Genomic DNA, 19,053 nt, shown 5'->3' with positions numbered 1-19,053 from the left:
AGTTGAAAGGCTCACACATTTGATGATACATCCCTGTAATCATCCCTATGGTAGTACCCTCACCACCCCAGGTGTATTCTCTGTCAGGTGAGACCCAACAGGAATATAACTAAAGAAAAAAATATATAGGTTGCATTACTTTGGCAGGTATTGATACACAAAATGGGTCAAAATTCATTACGTTATCTCAAAATGTAATGTAAACTTCTTTTTTTTTCTTCAAATTTTGACACAATTTCTTGAATTTTGGCTCATTTTGTGTAATTATTCCTGCCAAATTGATGCAACCTATGAGTTTGATTTTTTTTTCATATTAAGAATTGAATGTTTGTGCATGTACTGAGCATGTTCTTTTAGTGATTGCACAATATTAGAGAGTGTGACAATTTAATTTAAGAAATTGATTGAGGTATTTGTATAATTGATGCCAGTAAGACATGGTACATCGTGGACAATGATAAAAGTGCATTGCGTCCTATCTCTTTAGTTATATTCATCTTAGGGTGAGACTGTCAGGTTATCTTCAGCAACAATGTGTAGCATGCATGATTTACACCAAGGAACACAAAATAATAATGACTCTTACAACTCGATTGTTAGGTTCAGCAGATCAACAAAGCTTTTTTATTGTTTTATTTCTTATCCTCCAGTAAACCCCTCATATAATCAGCAAAGTGAACACCACAAAACAACAATGGTTATTTGACATACTGGTAGTACATTCACACAAAAATGTTGCAAAATGTTCAGTTACAATATACAGTTGGTTTGCCTTAGCTTAAGTATCCCCGTATAGTAAAGAATTAAGCTTGAGACTAAATGTTGGTCAATTTTGAGATTTTATCGGTATTTCGTAAACCCTAATACAGAAGAAATTCTTTACGATAAGAGTAAGGTATTGATATGCATTAAGTGTTTTTGTCATAAGGGCCCAATTTCATGAAGACTTGAAATCAACTGTGAGTATCACGAATCAGTATCATGGATTTACTTCAGGGTAACTAAGATTATTGTATGACAAGCCTGTTATAATATTCAAACCAGATTTATGTGGTATACAAGAATTGCACAAATGTCAATTGAACTACATCACAAATGTTCATCAAAAATCCACCATCATTAAGCAATTAACTGTGTACAGCCACTAAAAATAATCACTTCTTATGTTACAAGACCATATCTAACACATTAATGTGGAAAATATGAAAGATGAAATATGTATTTTTATAACCTTTGACCTTGAATATTAAACATTGATATTCATTCATTTTATGTTTTACCCTATTCTATGTGTATATTTTGTAAGAGGAATAACATAATCCTAGAGAATTCTTTTCACAAAACACTGTTTTATTTGTAAAAGTTATTAATTATGATATACACTGAAGAAGATGAACTATACAATTGATGCCAATAATTAGCAATGACTTGTGCACTACAAGGTACATAAATGATAATACATATTAAAATGTATAGACCAGGTCAAAGGTTAAAGATCAAATGGACTTGACCTCATAATAAGGTTAAAGTTCAAGCTGATTTGACTCTTGTACTAACCCTTTATTCTTTCTATACAATGTAAATGTTACAATTGCAGTGTTGTGTGATTTATTACACAGAACCTTTTAGAATTCATCCAAGTGAGCCAAAACATTAATTATTTATATTATTTTTGAAAATTATTTAAAAAAAGTGATTTTGATGTGCAAAATTAACCAATGACATTCTAGCAGTGCTAATTTTATGGGTACTGATTTCAAACATAAGAGTCTGGAGGATTTCATTTCAATATTTTATATTTTGAATTCTAAAAAAATCTCTAAACAGCATTGAAAAAAATAGAACCACAAGATCCGTAGTGACTGATAAACAACATACATATTCACATTCACTCTATCTCGCCTTTTACACACATTTAAACAGTACTGCGTGCAAGAAATAAAAAATTATGCACTGAAAAAAAAATTATTCAAACTTGGAAAAAAATAATAATCACTGCACTAAAAAGATACAACATCCACCTGATACCATTTGGACATGTTTTTCTCATCATAAATTTCTATAATAAACAATTATAAAGACTGTTGTTGTTTTATCTTATATGGTTTCATGCACTATTTACTACGCTATATTTGTTAGGTTTATCATAATCACTGGCTAGTCCAAAGCAAGTAGTACAAACAAGGCCTTGGGTAGGTTTAAAAGTAGCCCCCGGTCAACTGGTACAATGTCAACAAGCCCCTTGCTGGACACGCCTTCCACATCTTTCACGGCTGTATATAGTACTTATGACAATATTAACAAATCTACTTGCTGCTAGGCACCAAAACTAACTACACAGGCATCCATCTGATTTACAAAATTATACACCCAAATTGTTTTTATAGCATTTGTAGCGATCTAAACAACACAGAGTTTATTATTAACAAGATGTTATCTCAAGCACATTTAAAAATCACACAATTTCATTTTGTGGCTGTGTACTATATAGAAAAAAAAGCAGCAACATTTCAAAATCAATATAATCAAGAATTTACTGATACATTTTTTGGGATTAACTACAAATTCATCAGTCAATATAATATAGGATAGCAATTAATACATCTATATTTTCAAATTTGAAAGCATCAACAATTATCATATCCCTTTAATTTAATTAGTTTGGTTCCATTACCATAGCAACCAAACAGGAGAAAAAAAATCAGATTTTATCACTACATTATATACATACTGTTTGGTACCAAAAATGTTTGAAATTTGTACCACTTCTAGATTAATCTTTCCATTTTGTAGTTTTTGAATTTCCCGCCACAAAGTGTAATTTAATTATAGCAGACTACACCTATTATGTTGGCTACATAAAATGTTGACAATGTAAATATAGTGGTACATACATGCAAGGGTAGGTACAATTATTAGTGTTAATTTATGATATTAAAATGTTCATATTACACTCAATTCATATTAAAATTGTATTAATTTACATATTACATTTTGTCATGAAACATTTCCAAAAATGAATTTTCCACATTAAATAATTACAATTTTCTTATTTTTCGTCCTTGATTAAATAACCATTGGAATTTACCAAACGATTAAGATTGTCATACGCCCGTGGCAAAGCACTGCAGGTTAAAACATTCACTGTACATAATGTGGCAAGCTATAGGGAATTATCTAACAGCGGATTTAAATATCTACTCTACTTTGTACGTACCACAAGGACATGTCATTGGCCCAACTTATGCTAAAACCTGAATATATCAACTTAGGGTGAACATTCTCCAAAGATCAACAATTTGGTCAATTATAATCAAGTTAAATTCATCTTCAACATAATTTTTTTTTTAATTCCCCCAGTTGAGCACTATAAAAATTGTTTGCATCACTATATTCAGGTCTAGCATAAGTGGTTAGACATAACTGTGTTACAAGTCTATTTTGTTGTACACCAAAAACTTACAGTTCACAGTCACTACATTATAATCCACAACTATTTATACAATATGTTGCTACCACGCATGGCAGCTGCTGATTGCAAATTTATTGAGCTTGTCTAACTGTGGGGCTTTTTCAATTTCTTGCTCCTGAGTATACAATAGGCTACGCTAGGCTACGATTATGTCATGGCTTTATGTGTTTCCAATATTACAAATATGGCACTTCAGAACTGCGCCTTGGATTTTATAGTCTTTGTTTTGATATCAATCAAAGCAAATCATGATTTCTGTTATTATACAATAGGCTCATGGTATGTGTTTGTAGTAAGCCTAACACAACTGGCTTAAAGCTGCCATAGCTACTAATAAGAATAATAATAATGACAAAAACTACATTTTCTTTATGTTTGGTATATTAATTTCAAGTTTTTGTCCATATATATAGTGTAGCATTCATATTATACACCCCATTCTATTTCAGTACTTTTTGATATTTCATCTAATAATCCAAATATACGGACTGGGAATGCTTCTATACTTTTATAAGAATAATATAATTATTAATAATAATAGTAATAATAACATCTTTTGAAATTGACCCATAACCTTTGACCTCTGACCTACATATACGTCTACATAGTGAGTACTTCAAAAAAAGAGGTCACTCATACTTAATAATTCTGTCAATATATTACAAGTAATAATAATTAAGATTAAAGATAAAGATGTAAAATTGAATACACAAATAATTTCTTCTGATGCTTAGTCACTATAATATGTGATATAAACAAGTCCAGTTTTCTCACCATGTAAGAAAACACACACAAAAGACAGGAGCACCAACAGAGAGATTGAATTATTGAGGTTGTACTGAAATGCATCACATTCAAAATGGAAGTATGCTTGTACAACCTCCCTGAGGTTGCCATGGTTACTTAAAAGGTAACCACGGTAACCTCTTTACCCATCTTGCCCTGCAGGAGCATCTCCCGGCCTTTCTCCATCTTTTAAGAAACTATCGACGATATGTTGGAGATCTTCTCTGAGCTCTGACGAGTCTTTGATTTCTTCTCCGTCTTCCTCAATGTTGGTTTCGACATCTTCTGTTGTGTCAACTTCTTCGCCGTCTTTCACTAGTGTTCTCTTGGTGATTTTCTTATGGACTGTTATTCTGTGTGGATGAGGAAGAGATGGATATGTGTCAGGCAATATAAAATGTTTCAAAACAATAAAAGTTACAAGCAACATATAAGTAGTTTGAAATGCATGAGACTGACAATTTAATATTCAGACAATCCATATCATTCATAAAATATAAACCATTGCATAGCATTAAATGCAGGCATAACATACAAAATTACAAAATATCTTGGTTTGGTCTTCAAACCATTGTATATAGGCTATATCTTTAAGATTTTAAAAAAATGCCTAGACTCTAACAGGTCACTATAGAGGAATTAACTTTACGCTGTTGGAATACAGTATAAACTGAATGGGCTAATTTAGTTGAAATCCATATATCCCAATGGTAGACATGACCTTAATCTCCCACACAGGAGGTGTAGATTTCAAATGGAGTCACCCATTTGAAATTCACATCCCTGTGTGGAAGATTAAGGTCATGTCTACCATTGGGGTGTATGGATTTCAACTGGAATAGCCCAATACATACTGGCTTAAGATGCCAAATATAAAAAACAAAACACATCAACTAATCAACAATGGGAGAGAATTAGTACCAGAAGTTGTACAGGCAACAGTGGTAAACAAGTATGTAGAATTCAGCAGCAGAACAAGTATGCAGAATTCGGCAACAGTAAAAGATCTCTATACTAGCACAGGGTTTCAACAATTAATCACAAAAGAGAGATTTTGTAAAGAAAAGTAAGCTGATTTAGGGGTACATTTGATTTGATTTCAATTTGGTCTGTCCAAAATTGAGACAAATCTGGTCTTTATGGGTTTTTTTTTCCAAGTATGATTTTTTTAAAGTGAACATTTTGAGTCTTGTCGACCACATATCAACTGTACAAATTAGTACTGTCTTTTCAACTGTTGAATTTGGTACTAAAATTGATAATGTAATCAAGTAATTAACATCATTCAAGTTTGAACTCACTGCATGGTGCATAGGAAATAGACACGCTGTGAATTGTCTTCTTGAATTCCATCTTTGTTGCTTCTTATTTTTGCTCTGAATATTATACCTTGCATTTGTTCTTAAATTGATACTTTTATAGCTAGTTCATATTTGATAAACATGAACCATAGCTCAACGTTATCCTTAACAATGAATAACTGGATGTAGTTAATGACCCTTGATCAATGACTTTCAAAGTGACCAAATAATGATATGTTATGATCGACTTAAAATGCTACCTACGAAAATGCCTTAACTTGTAAATATTTTGAAAATGATAACCAATGGCAATGAAGATATTAAAGTGTTATCCAGAAGCTGTAATTACTAAATCTACCTATTCATATAAATCTCTAGCTATAGCATGAAACTACAAAGTACCAAAATAATACACCATAATATGATAATAATAGAATAATAATTCTAAATTTGGTCCCATATTCTACTTATATTCCCTCTTTCTATCTATGTGCTCATCACAATCTTCACATATGACATTATTCAGCAGATGATGTGCTAATATATTGACAAAATTTGCTTTTTAATTGTTTTGGATAGATCTGCACTTTGTTGTTGGCCAGGAAAAACCTCGTATGTATCATTGGCCTATGAACATGTTTAAAGCAAAACCTCCTATGTAACCTGTTGGCAGTTTTGTTTTAAACATGTTCAGGGGCCAAAAGCACATAGGAGGTTTTTCCAGCCCAACGACGACTTTATTTTAACATGGCAGATGTCCTGTCTTCACTGAATTATGCATATGAATAGAAGATTGTGTTCTATAATATGTCTATTTCCCATAACATGCTGATGCATTCATTCACTTCAAGTGCTGTAAGTCATTTTGTTAGTATGTGACTCAAACCATGCTCCTTTTTGGCAAAGTTTCATGGACAAAAAAAACGGCCAAAGTCAACTTTTGACAAACACCTGAATTGTTGAATTACTTTGATAACACAAAAATGATAAACTCCAAGTGTCTGATGTCACACAACATTTCGTCTGGTAAATTAAAGAAATACCCCATAAATTTTTCCCCTGATTTTCTTCAACGACAATATGTCTAGTAGACGCTCGTAACCTTGCCACCTTTTTGGGAAAGTTTCATGGACAAAAAAATGGCCAAAGTCAACATTTGACAAAAATTGGAATTGTTGAATTAATTCGAAAACACAAAAATGATAAACTCCAAGTGTCTGATGTCACACAACGTTTCGTCTGGTAAAATAAAGAAATACCCCATAATTTTTTCCCCTGATTTTCTTCAACGATAGTATGTCTAGTAGACGCATGTAACCTTGCCACCACAATTTGTACTGACATTATGCCCTGCTGACGATATAATACATTTCACAGTTACAATACTTTTGATTATAATACAATTATAAAACAAATAGATAAATCAGGCAATCAACAATTTTAATCATGACAGGGTCTTCCAATAGTTTCTTTTCAAGACAGGAATTTAAAAAGATGGCAAAAAAATATTTCAAAACTATAAACTCAGGCATCCAACAATAACATTTTGACATATTCATTCAAATATTTATCACTGTAAAATGTGGGTATGAGTCACATATATGTCAATATTTTTTAAGTCAGTCAGTTAATTAATAACAATAACACACACATTTGTGCTTCATTAGCCAAAACATGTTAGTAATAAAATCACATCAGTCAAATAATAAAATCACATCAGTCAAATAAAACAAAACAACACTCCAAATCATTCCTTATCAAAGAATATCCTAAAAATGGACCAAGAATTCCTTCTCCACCCGGTCCCTTCGCTCAGAACTATGGTGACAATGATTGTTCTTCAATTTTTTACAAGAATTTTTATATTTACCCCCTTCTTTGTGCAAAATTGAGCACAAAATGGGAAGGGGGAAATAACCCTGTTTAGTTTATCAAGGACTACAATTTTAAACACCCCTTTCAATGAAATATAATAAAGAGTCAGTGACCTAAAATGGATGCATAACAAGGGCTTTTGGGGTTTGCTATCAATCGCAATGATTTAGGCCGATACACATCGCTCCATGCCGACCAATTCCAAAGAACGATATAGCTAAATAATTAATTGTAGGGAGTTATGGTTGTTTGTTCAAAGTACATAAGGTGTTTTTTCTGAAATGTCTTCAAATCCTTATCTCATATGTTCAACACATTACCAGATTTTTCCAAAAGTACATCTTTCATTAAAATTTGCACCAGTGTGACTTAAATGCCCCCTATTTAAAGATTTTGAGGTCTGTGCTGACGGTTGAAAAAAATAACCCTTTTCCACAATATTTAGAAAGGCCCAGTACAATATAATAATTATATAAAAGTTCTGAGTAAAGAGACCAGGTTTCTTTAGTCCTAAATGTTGCAAACCTCACTACATCATTCCATTGTATCTTTTTCAATAACTGACCAAGCTCATTTTCATTTCTTAGTTCAGCATGATGCATTCTTAAATATCGGCCAGAAATACCAAGATGAATGGGGTTTCTTATTAGAGATGAACAATCAGGGTGGGTCAACGGCCTATTCCAGTTGAAATAAATACACCCTCTGTGGTAGTCATGACTTTAATCTTCCACAAAGGGAGTGTGAATTTCAAATGGGTTTACCTGAATGGGCGACTCCATTTGAAATCTACACCCCTGTGTGGGAGATTAAGGAATTGTCTTCCATAGGGGATGTATGGATTTCAACTGGACTAGCCCAGTGGAGAATTAAATAGACCTGAAACTCGTCGGTTTGGTTTATTTAACTCCTCAATGGTCAGTGCTTTTCACATTAAGTTGAGCAACTGGCTATCATAGGTTGATCGCTGCTAATACTAAATTTATTTCCCCTAGTTATGTTTCGTTGCAAGACCATCATTATTTTAAACAATTCCAGTTGTTTTCCCTGTTCTTAATGTGAAAAGCTTTAATAACACCATGTAATTTCTTTCAACTATTAATATGTAAATGGTTGCACTAATAAAACCTTTCTGGTTTCAATAATTAATGTTTGAAAACTGTCCTCGTTTGAGTGTTTATCTACTTCAGTGACAAACACTGCTTTTCAGTCGAGCCTTCATGCAATAAGATTTTAACTTGATAAATTTCTAGTTAACTACAAATAACTCGTAAAAACATAATACACTGTATCCTGAAATCAGATTACAAAGTTCCAATAATGTTTAAGATTCTTTTAAAATTAAATATGCAAAATTAAAATGCTTTGAAATTAAATAAGCAAAGAATGATACAAATTAATATGCTTTGAATATATCTATTCAAATTTCATCAATTCAGATACAAATGAAGGCGAATAAAGATTCTAGAAAAATAGCATTTTTTGAAATTCAAATAAAAATAAACAGTCAAAACAATACAAATATTGTTTTTTTGAAACATTGAAAGTTGCAAAGAACTTACGCTATCAAGAAACAAACATGAATAAATTGAAACCAATAAGCTTTATTAGAATAAGAAAAGGCGTAAATTAGAGGGTTGAAAAAATAAACAAGCTAGCTGAGCTGTCAACTTGTGCTTACCATAGAAGGGAAGGGTGCATGATGGGAATCATATTTTAGCATGGAATAAAGAAAAACAATAAGTTATTTTATCAAAATCAATGACCAAAAAGAACTCAGGCCAGGGGGTGATTGCACTAACGGTTGCGATGCATCTCAAGTCTCTTAACCCATCGTATATTCCAACCTATCGTAAACTCCATTGTAAATCCTATTGAAAAGTTACAGGTGGTTTTGATTTCCGATGGGTTAACAAACTTACAACCTGTCAGTGAAATAGACCCCAGGTCACTGAATGACCAAGACACTGAGGACTGGTCAGGCATTGAAGCTTGGTATTAAAAAAAGAAACAATATACTACTTAATGCTTGCGTAATTGACCAATATAAGTTACTGCAACATATATATTCTGCTGAAAATCAAACACAGTTAAAGTAAACATAAATCTATATGACTAAACAAACTAGACTACTGAAAACTTATGTTTTCCAGTGATGTTGGCCTGGTCCTTTTTGGTACAAACTTAAAAACATATATACATTGTCACACTTTTTTGGTTATTTGTGCACAGGTTCAGCAAAATAAGCCACATGTATGCCCTCTTATATTCTTATTACCTGATCATTCTGCATTATATCAATCATCATCATCTTTATTTCATATAGCCCATAGGTGTGCAATACAGACGTCTACTGATTTTGGTTGGCCGATTTGAATCGGGGTATTGATACTGGTATCTCATTGGCTAACAAAACCAACATTGCCTCATGTGCCTCAGCTCATGTTATGAAGGAGCAATCTCATGACTAAACTTTTAAACAAATAACGCAGGCATTTGGATCTACTTGTTTGCAATTGTGGGTGCATTAAACATGCTAAGTGACACATGTGAAACTTGTGTACCGCTAAAACTTACAGATGCCAATTATTCATCAAAATTCCAATATGGAGGATTTATTGTGGCGTTACATACAGGGCTGCTTGAGAGTACCTACTCACTAAAATGGTGAAAATTTGTGATAAATCTCCAAGACAGGTATTCAGTTGCATATTGTCTTTCCCCTTTCAAATCAATATCACTCCTCAATTTTGAATGCGATATTAGAAAAAAAATTATTCTGGAATTGTCTGATACAAAAGGGCACACATTAGCATACTGCACTATTACTACTGAAAGCCACGTAAAAGTAACATACTATAACATCACTTGAAAATCAAAAGGTTGAACACTATATATGTATAAATAGCTTTTGCATTCAAAAATATTCACCACAAAATAGACTACTAAATCAAAGTGTGACACTTTGTGGGTTGACTATAGATATACATAATTGATCTAGTGTAGGTAAATAACGCTCACTCAAATCTGTTACCAATTGGTGAACTCGAGTTGGGTTTCTTTTACGTAATATATATATGATACATGTCATGCAAGTCTAAATACTACAGACATACGACTCTATTAAGCTTCCTAGGCAAGTGCTGATGGCCAGGTTTGTTTTCTTACCCGATCATTTGTTCCAAATTTGTTTGCTTTACTTCTCTTTTTGAACCATCATATGTTACACATCAAAAATACAATTTCTACTTCATGAATTTTTTAATATACAAGTCCAAATATTGCAGGCACCAAACACATTTAGGCACAGGCCAGGCAGGTGGTCTATTGGGCATGTGCCATGTAGTGCATTAATGGCTTTTGGTATACCGTACATAAGATGAAGAAAATTAGATCACATATATTAGATCACATATCATGTAAAACACATCGCCAGTTGTGCTCTTTCATGAATGTGTATGAAGTGTTTTTGTACTATCTCACTGAGCATTGTAAATACTATAATGTATACGTGTTTTTGGTTTGTTTGTTTTTCAATTAAGATATTCGCTGTCATAGTGCATGTTAGTAACCAACCATTGGTTACTACTCCAAGCCTGGGCTCATACACCTGTTCCGAATTTTGATATGCCATAGGCTTTGTGTTAAGATCATTTCGATCAGTGGTTCGTAACAAAGAAAGCGTGATCCAGTTGACCTAGCAACGGTCATATTCTAACGTGCACTACAACAGCGAATTAGCCAAACAAAAATAGAATCTCTTGAGTGTTCTTTTCTCAGCAGCTGCATCAACGTAAAAGTCCTCAAACACAGAGAATAATACTATATGACCAGTGAGTAAACACTTTGGACATGTACATCAAAATTTCAACAGCCATCTTGCCGTAATTCTAATAAATCTATTTCCAGAGGTAATCGTCTATATAACTACATCATCAAGCAAAGATGATGTTACATTTGCATACCTGTGGACATCGGAGCCCTCTGCTCCTTCTGGTATTGCATCAGGGTCATTAGGATCGACTTCCACCATCTGATATGTACGTTTGATGATACGTTTTCTTGTCACTTTCCTCACTGTACCATCTTCCAGTGTCTCTTCAAATTCTTCTACTACTTCTTCAACTTCATCATCTGGGAGTTCCTCTCCTGGAAAATAGTGATGAAGAAAAGGAGAATTGGCATAAAAAGATGAACCAAGTTTCATGTTGCCAATAGTTGCATCATCATAACAATAATTAGGCCTGGAATAAAATGGGTGTTAGACTAATTGAATCAGACCTTTTATTCTTACCATACATTACATCATTATACATGGTAAGGATGTACTTTAACCAATTATTAAATTCTTACAAAAGTTTCAACTACTTAACATTCTGGTACAAATGTAAATGAAAGGGTAATAAAAATTTCAACTTGGTTGGATGAACACTACTCTTAATACACGACTAGTACTATTTAAGAATACCAACCAAATGAGAATAACACTTTACACTTTGAATCTAGATTGATCAGACCAAGGTCATCCATACTGAATCTGAATGGACCAGGTCAAGAACCAATCTACATCACTTGCATTTTGTGGACTCATATGTTGCTACATAATCCAGATCAACATACACTAGATCTAGAACTGAATTAATTAGCAACACAACGGCAGATATTCATTGGTTCACCTCAAGTTTGGTAGTGATGTCAATGCCCTTTCACCTTTACAAAGCAAGCATGCCAACAAACCACTCTTGTACACATGTGTGTACATTTTGCTCACAATTCCATACTGCGACCAGCCAAATACACATTTACATCACTACCAAACTTGAGGTGAACCAATGTATAGACCTGTTAATAACAAGGAACAGGATCTGTAGCACTAGACCATATCATTACCTTAAATTTTAAAAAAAATGATTAAACATATGTTGGGGAAACAGAGCTGCTGTATAGATCTGAAAGTTGAGATTTTGATCACATCACAAGATTGGGGAGTAAATCTTGTGTTTTGTGAACAAAATATACATACTTGAATCCACATTATCATATATATTATACATCATTTATGCAGTTAGTATAATCAAAGAGTTCTTTAAGCTGTAAGAACAAATGTGTGGTTCTTAGGTATAATTATAACTCTACAGGCAAACCAGTCAATGGTTTTGCTCAAATTTTAACTTTTTCCCTGCAAATTATTTTGACATGCCATGTACATATATTCACCTGATGAGGAATCTTCTGAAAGCTCTTCCACAGATGGTTGAGTTTGTATGACCTCTAGAGAGTCTGTACACACAAAGTGACCAGCAAATAATTGGTATCAGAGTTGGATTTAGTGAGTAAATATTTTGCACACACCACTCACTGCTTGGATTTCAAATGAAAGCTTAAATTTTTTTACCTACCTCATTGTAAAGGCTAAGTTCAAACAATAATCAATGAAGTCTATGGCAACAAAGTGCCTATACTGTGCTCTCTCTAAGTAATATCAGAGTTTACAGTATTAAAATAATGTGTTTTGCCAAAGTTTGAATCAACATGCCTGGGCAACACTTAAGAATGATAGACGCCACCTCAAGAGTTTAGTATTAAGGTTAAATTATAGTGTTAGGATTAGTAAAAGGATTTGGGTAGTATTAGGAGATTATGTTAGGGATTAGAATTAGGGTAGGCGGTGGTATCCATAATTCTGTAAGTTTCTACCACACTTTATAAACAATTTATGAGATACCTAATGATGCAGCTTTCAGCTCAAGATGACACAACTGAAGCTCAACAGTCATGGGCATCATTATACAATACTGTGAAAGACTTCTTCCAGACTATCACTGAACTTAGTCGTCGTATATGAGAGTAGGTATATGTAAGTAAGTGGCTTTATATAGAGTGCATAAGACAATCCAGGGTGTGTGTTTGGTTATGATTTGGCTACAATATACATGGCACATTCAAATTAAGCGGCAGGAAAAAAATTAAAATCAACATCACCAATGGATGTTTCTGGGCTAGGCAGGCATTCAGCAGGCTATTCCATTTCAAATCTCCCTTCCCACATCAATATATTTATAACAAAAGCTGGTTTGAGCATTTGGCAAACCTAGAACTATACCATTTTTCACCCCAATGTGGCAGTGACGTCAATGCATATTTTATTGCAGGTTATTCGCTCAAGTGCTGGCCTACACATGCTTGAAGGCGCTGCATATATGCGTGCACGAAACAGCTGCCTCAATGTGTTGACATCACTGCCACATCAGGGTAGAAAATGTTATGATCAAGATAGCACTCTGTGGCCTTCCACTAAGGCAAGGGAAGTTTCAAATAGTATAGCCCAATACAAGGCAAGCATGATCTGTGATATTTCATGTATATTAGGAATTATCCAAAATCCACTGCAGAACTCAGCTCAGCTGCTACATAAAAACTATGAATTACATAGGCCTATTTGTACTCTGTAACTTGATTACTTTTGACCAACCTATGAAGTTAACAGCATACTTGTAACCTACCAGATTCCTACTGCTGCCAACCCCAGAGGTACACAACATTGTGACTACTCTAGAGTACCAGTGTGTGTACTGACAATACATGTGATTCCAATGTGTGTACTCTAGACAGGTACTCAAGAGTACCAAAGAAGTAGCTGGGTAGCAAGCAGTATACATCTGGCAGCACAGCAGCAATAGGAATCTAGTTGTGTAAATGGTAGAATGAACCTACCCTACTTGTCATGCATGAAATGTCAACATATTTATGTTGCTGGACAAATGGTAGACAAATGGGACCAAAGTTTGCAATTATAAAAATTCAGGGATGCAAGTCAATGTTTAACAAAAAGCCTGAAAAACGATTTGAAAATGACCAGAATGGCACTAAAATGGGCTGAAAATTAAAACGACAAAAAAGCCTGAATTCAGGCAAAAGCCTAACTTGCATCCATGAAAATTGATTCATTATTGCAATTTGTTGCTCATAAAATAGGTTTTGCATCACTGGAAAGTACCTTGAAATTTCTATTTGCTTTTGTTTTTACTGTTTTTTGTTCCTTATTTTTCTAACAAATTCAACATTTCCAACTGAGTAGATCGAATCAAGTCGCAAGTATTCTTATATTAATTTAAATTGGATTACTCAACTTATTATGATGGGTCATGATATTTTATACACAACAGAATGAGTTTAATTGTGGGGGTTTCATCACATGTTGAGGCCATCATGTGCACTATGTACTGCAAGCAAATAAAATGATTAGAACAGCATGTGTGCTGCAGCCTAGAAATAAATCACAAAATGAAATCCAATTCTGTAAGTTGTCAGCCACTAGCCACTTCCATGCAAATGTTCACTTATCTGTGTTGTGGTTATTCTGCTAGTTTTCTTATACTTCCCTTCATGCACTGCAGCAAACTTGTCTTTTATGCATAGAAACATCTTTCAATCCTCACATACAGGTTTTTAAAATGCAATGACTATAGTGTAACACAGACATTTGCATGTCTCCAGCAGAAGTGACTCTTTCCACAAATGCATGATGGGAAGTATGCAAAGGATGATAGGCTGTATTCATAGTAACATTTTGCTCTTTTTGCCACACACTGCATTATGGGACTTCTGATGGAAAATTGCATAATAGAGCATTAAGTACAGCCGGTCTCCAAACCTTGGGCTCTTGCACATTGCTTATGTGATAATCTTAACAGTATAAGGCCAGTGTCATTGTATCACTTAATGGGTCGGCCAAAAATACCATTTCTGACAATTAAAGCTGAGACATAAAAAGAATTGCAAGCTCTTCATAACATACTGTCAGATACTGATAAATACAGCCTATACACACAAATATCTTCAAGCAATAACCTTTTGGAAAGTGTGGTTGGTCATCAAGATCTGATATGTCTGGTGTCTGAGGCTCACGTGGCATTGTATCCAAGTCATCATCCTCATCCAAGCCTCCAAAAGCTCCATCTATACTAGAGCCATCGGCAATAGCATCATCATCACTTCTGTCGGAATCATCTAAAGCCAACTCCACTATGGGAGATTCAACATCACTATGGTCTTCCTCTAACAATATCAGGTTATGTTATTATAAAAGATGGATGCATTAATACAAATGTATGATGTGACAAACTTGTCTCTTGTCTCATGACATGTGACACAATCTGATCTATTCATCCCGACAGAAGCAATTATGAAAACTGAGTTATTATCATCACTATCACAGCAACCAAGTGTAAAGGGGTGTGATTCAAAGCTTGTGAAATATCCTGAAAGTAGTAGAAGATCCTGTAAAACAGCATGAATTTTTGCTAAAATGCTCCAAAACGGGCTGAAAATCATTAAAATTGTGTAAATTTTGGCCCAAAAAATCCAGGAATTCAGGAGAGATCCCAAGGAATCACACCCCTGTGCTGAAAACCTTGCATCCCAGCAAACATGGTTGCATAGTTCTGAGCTTATACAATGCCAATTTGGTTATTGTCACATCTCAATTTCACATTTGCTGCCTTTGGCCTACTTGGATCAGATAAGTTACATATTCCACTATCATGTGATTATTACATACATAATAAATAATACATTGTATATCACATGCTGAAATAAACTAAGAGAACTGCAGTTCCAACCAGTTTGTGTGTCTTCCTTGGAGACAAACAGTGTAGTTATTCCAGTTGAAAACCATACACCCCTATGGAAGACATGACCTTAATCTTTAGCATAGGAGGGGGGGGCAACCATTCAGGCAACCCCATTTGAAATTCACACTCCCTATGTAAAAGATTATGGTCATAGCCTCCACAGGGTGTATGGATTTCAACTGGAATAGCCCATTGTTTCCAGTCAAGTTCAATTCACTTATTTGCAATCTATACATTCAACTACTGGAGGTACACAATTTTGATCAACGAGTGACTGTCAAATATGGTGAATTTTCAATTTCTCTAGTATAATCTCTTTGATAGATCATACCATCAAGATTCTAAGAATGAGAAAACAATTCTGAATTCAATACATGAGACATGATAATTGAATTCATCAGAAAACCCTTTTGTTTCAGCAACTCATCAAATCAAATCTGAGGGAACCAACCATTTTGATGCAGCAATCTTACCTGGTAATAATTCATGGAGTTCACCCTCTGGCTGTGGTGGTGCTGAATGCTCAGCAACCATATTATCTTCTTCAATTGGAGGTTCTCCTGATGGCATTGGTGGGGCATCATCTTCTGGGTCACTCTCTGGTGTATCTGTAATATTAATGGAAACACAAACTTAAACATTGGCATCTGACCACAGAAGCTCCCATAAGAATACACAGAGGCTCCCACAAGAATAGTCCATGTTTCAAATTACAGGTTCAGTTTTGCATGTGTAATACTGTTATTCTTGTGAAAACCTCCCTCCTACCATAACAGATTCATTTCTTTTGGTGTCATAATTTCATCCTTGCATGTCCTATCTCCCTCTCTCTCGTGCTCCATGACACATCCCCCTTTCTCTCCGTATCTTTGACCATCTGTTTGGCCTGTTTGTATCTCGCTCTCTCTCATCCTCTCTCTCAGATCAATTTGTAAGATGATAAGTTGCATGTTATAAATCCAACCAAATCTATTTCTCTCCCTAACAACCCAAACAGCTACTTACTGGCGTCAGCATATTCATTCATAGCCTCTGTCAATGCAGCCACATCTGCTGGGTCGAATGAAGATGGTTTCTTGTGCTCTGCTTCTCCCAGTTGTTCTGGTGCTGATAGGCCTTCATCAATAGGTGTCTACAGTAACAAAATATACAATTTACTTTTAAATTACCTCTGAAATTTCAATCAACTTTTTACAAACTATTGGCATGCTTTTTGTGAAGATATGCTAGTTTTATAAATTGTTTCTTTCTTTCCTAAATTATTTCAGCATTCCTTCATTCAAACCTTAAAAAATTAATTTCAGTTCAATTTTATTTCATACATGATGAGTGTATCAATGTCATGATTTCATACTTTCTGATAGTACCATTAGTACCACCCCATGATACCCATCCATTATTTTGATGCCTCTATTCATTGCTACGCTACCAATTGCTTACCATTCCTGCATACTCATTAGGCTCTTCCTCATCTTCATCATCTCCTTCATGTCCCTCTTCCCTGGGCTGATCTTCGGATTCCTTCAGACCAAGAGAAAGAATAGGAAATGTGTAAGAATATACCATGTGTAATATGTCCAAGCAAAATCAGTCCGATGTTTGATTTTTCTTCACCATTGAAGTACACATTGCAAACACTACTCCCTATTCCAGAAAACTACAGCCCTCATTTTTTGGAATTAAAATAATGTTATCTTGTTTTGCCAACTGAAATATAACTAAATCATAATCCTTGTTAGTTCGAACTAGCAATAAAAGTCAAATTTTAATATTTGGACAATTTGAAGGAAAATGGGCCAAACAATTTTAGTCACAAAAGTCAAAGCATTCAAAATCTTGATTACAGGCTAAGAGTGAGCTCAAAATTAATTTTAATATTTTATGTTATTTTTGATAATTGGTTATTGGATATATTAGAAAATGTGTTTTCCCAAAGTTAGAATGTATAACTTGAAATTTGTTTTTTTACAAGTCTTTGGGTTTGATTACCACGGTATACAAAAACACCCTAAAAATGCATGTTTTTGGACCTCATTTCCAAAAATAGACCAAATATTAAAATTTAACTTTCATTGCCAGTTAGAACTAAATAAAGGATTAGGATTTAGTTGCATTTAGTTTCATTTGACAAAACAGGATAATATCTTTTTAATTAAAAACAATTAGTGCTATATTTTTCTGGAATAGGGAGTACACTTTGTTGTACAATGTATCAAAATTGAAACAGTAGTTACTAGTAATATGAATTTATACCACATATGTTCCAAGCCCCTAATATTTTCCATCCAAAAGTAATTGAAATAGAAGAAATAAAAGCAGTAGTAGACGCAAACAATACTTACATCTAATTTGCCTAAATCTAGAGCGGATTCCTCTGCTGGCGCTGACTCCTCTGCGACCATGTCCTCTTCTGTGATTGGTTGCTCACCTACTGGTGATGATTCGTCTTCATCTGTGTCCATGGGTTCTATGTTGGGGTAATTAATAGATACAGGTCATGAGTGAACTTAGATTAATTAAAGTTTCTGTAAGCTGGTTCCCATTCAGAACACAAAAACTTTCTACCCACATGAAAACTGACCATAAAAACACTACCGCATTCCGCTAATGTCCATGCGGCACATTTGGATAAGCTCTAGACCAGATATTATTGAGTGCACGGCTTCAATCTCTGCTGGTTCTGATTTTACTCTCTCAATTTTCAAGTCTGTTCACCTGAGGTTCCTTTCATGTTTAATTATCGTTCTCATGGGCCCATATCATTTACTTGCAGTCAATACATGTACTATTTGTGTCTTGCATCATCTTAAGCCCTGTTAAGATGATGACTTTGCACACTCAATTTACTATATATCCTGAGGTTCCTTTCATGTTTAACTATCAATCTCATGGGTCCGTATAATTTATCTGCAGTCAATACATGTACTATTAATTTTGTGTCTCCCATCATCTTACACCCTGCTTAGACGAATTAAGCTCTGTAATA

At 34.2% G+C, this 19,053-nt stretch overlaps 1 protein-coding gene across 1 annotated transcript in view; it reads right to left on the bottom strand.

Annotated features, from left to right (window-relative positions):
• Positions 1–593: 593 nt before the first annotated feature.
• The window catches only part of LOC140159458 (uncharacterized), a 334,393-nt gene continuing 315,933 nt past the window's right edge, over positions 594–19,053 (bottom strand). The window contains 8 exon segments of the mRNA XM_072182940.1: positions 594–4,611; positions 11,400–11,583; positions 12,652–12,714; positions 15,286–15,492; positions 16,541–16,675; positions 17,073–17,199; positions 17,508–17,588; positions 18,410–18,534. Coding sequence (XP_072039041.1) covers positions 4,401–4,611; positions 11,400–11,583; positions 12,652–12,714; positions 15,286–15,492; positions 16,541–16,675; positions 17,073–17,199; positions 17,508–17,588; positions 18,410–18,534 — 1,133 coding nt within the window. The 3' untranslated portion in view covers positions 594–4,400.

The sequence above is a fragment of the Amphiura filiformis genome, chromosome 8 (assembly GCF_039555335.1).
Source record: "Amphiura filiformis chromosome 8, Afil_fr2py, whole genome shotgun sequence".
NCBI classification, from domain to species: domain Eukaryota; kingdom Metazoa; phylum Echinodermata; class Ophiuroidea; order Amphilepidida; family Amphiuridae; genus Amphiura; species Amphiura filiformis.
This window is presented reverse-complemented; position numbering and strand designations above follow the sequence as displayed.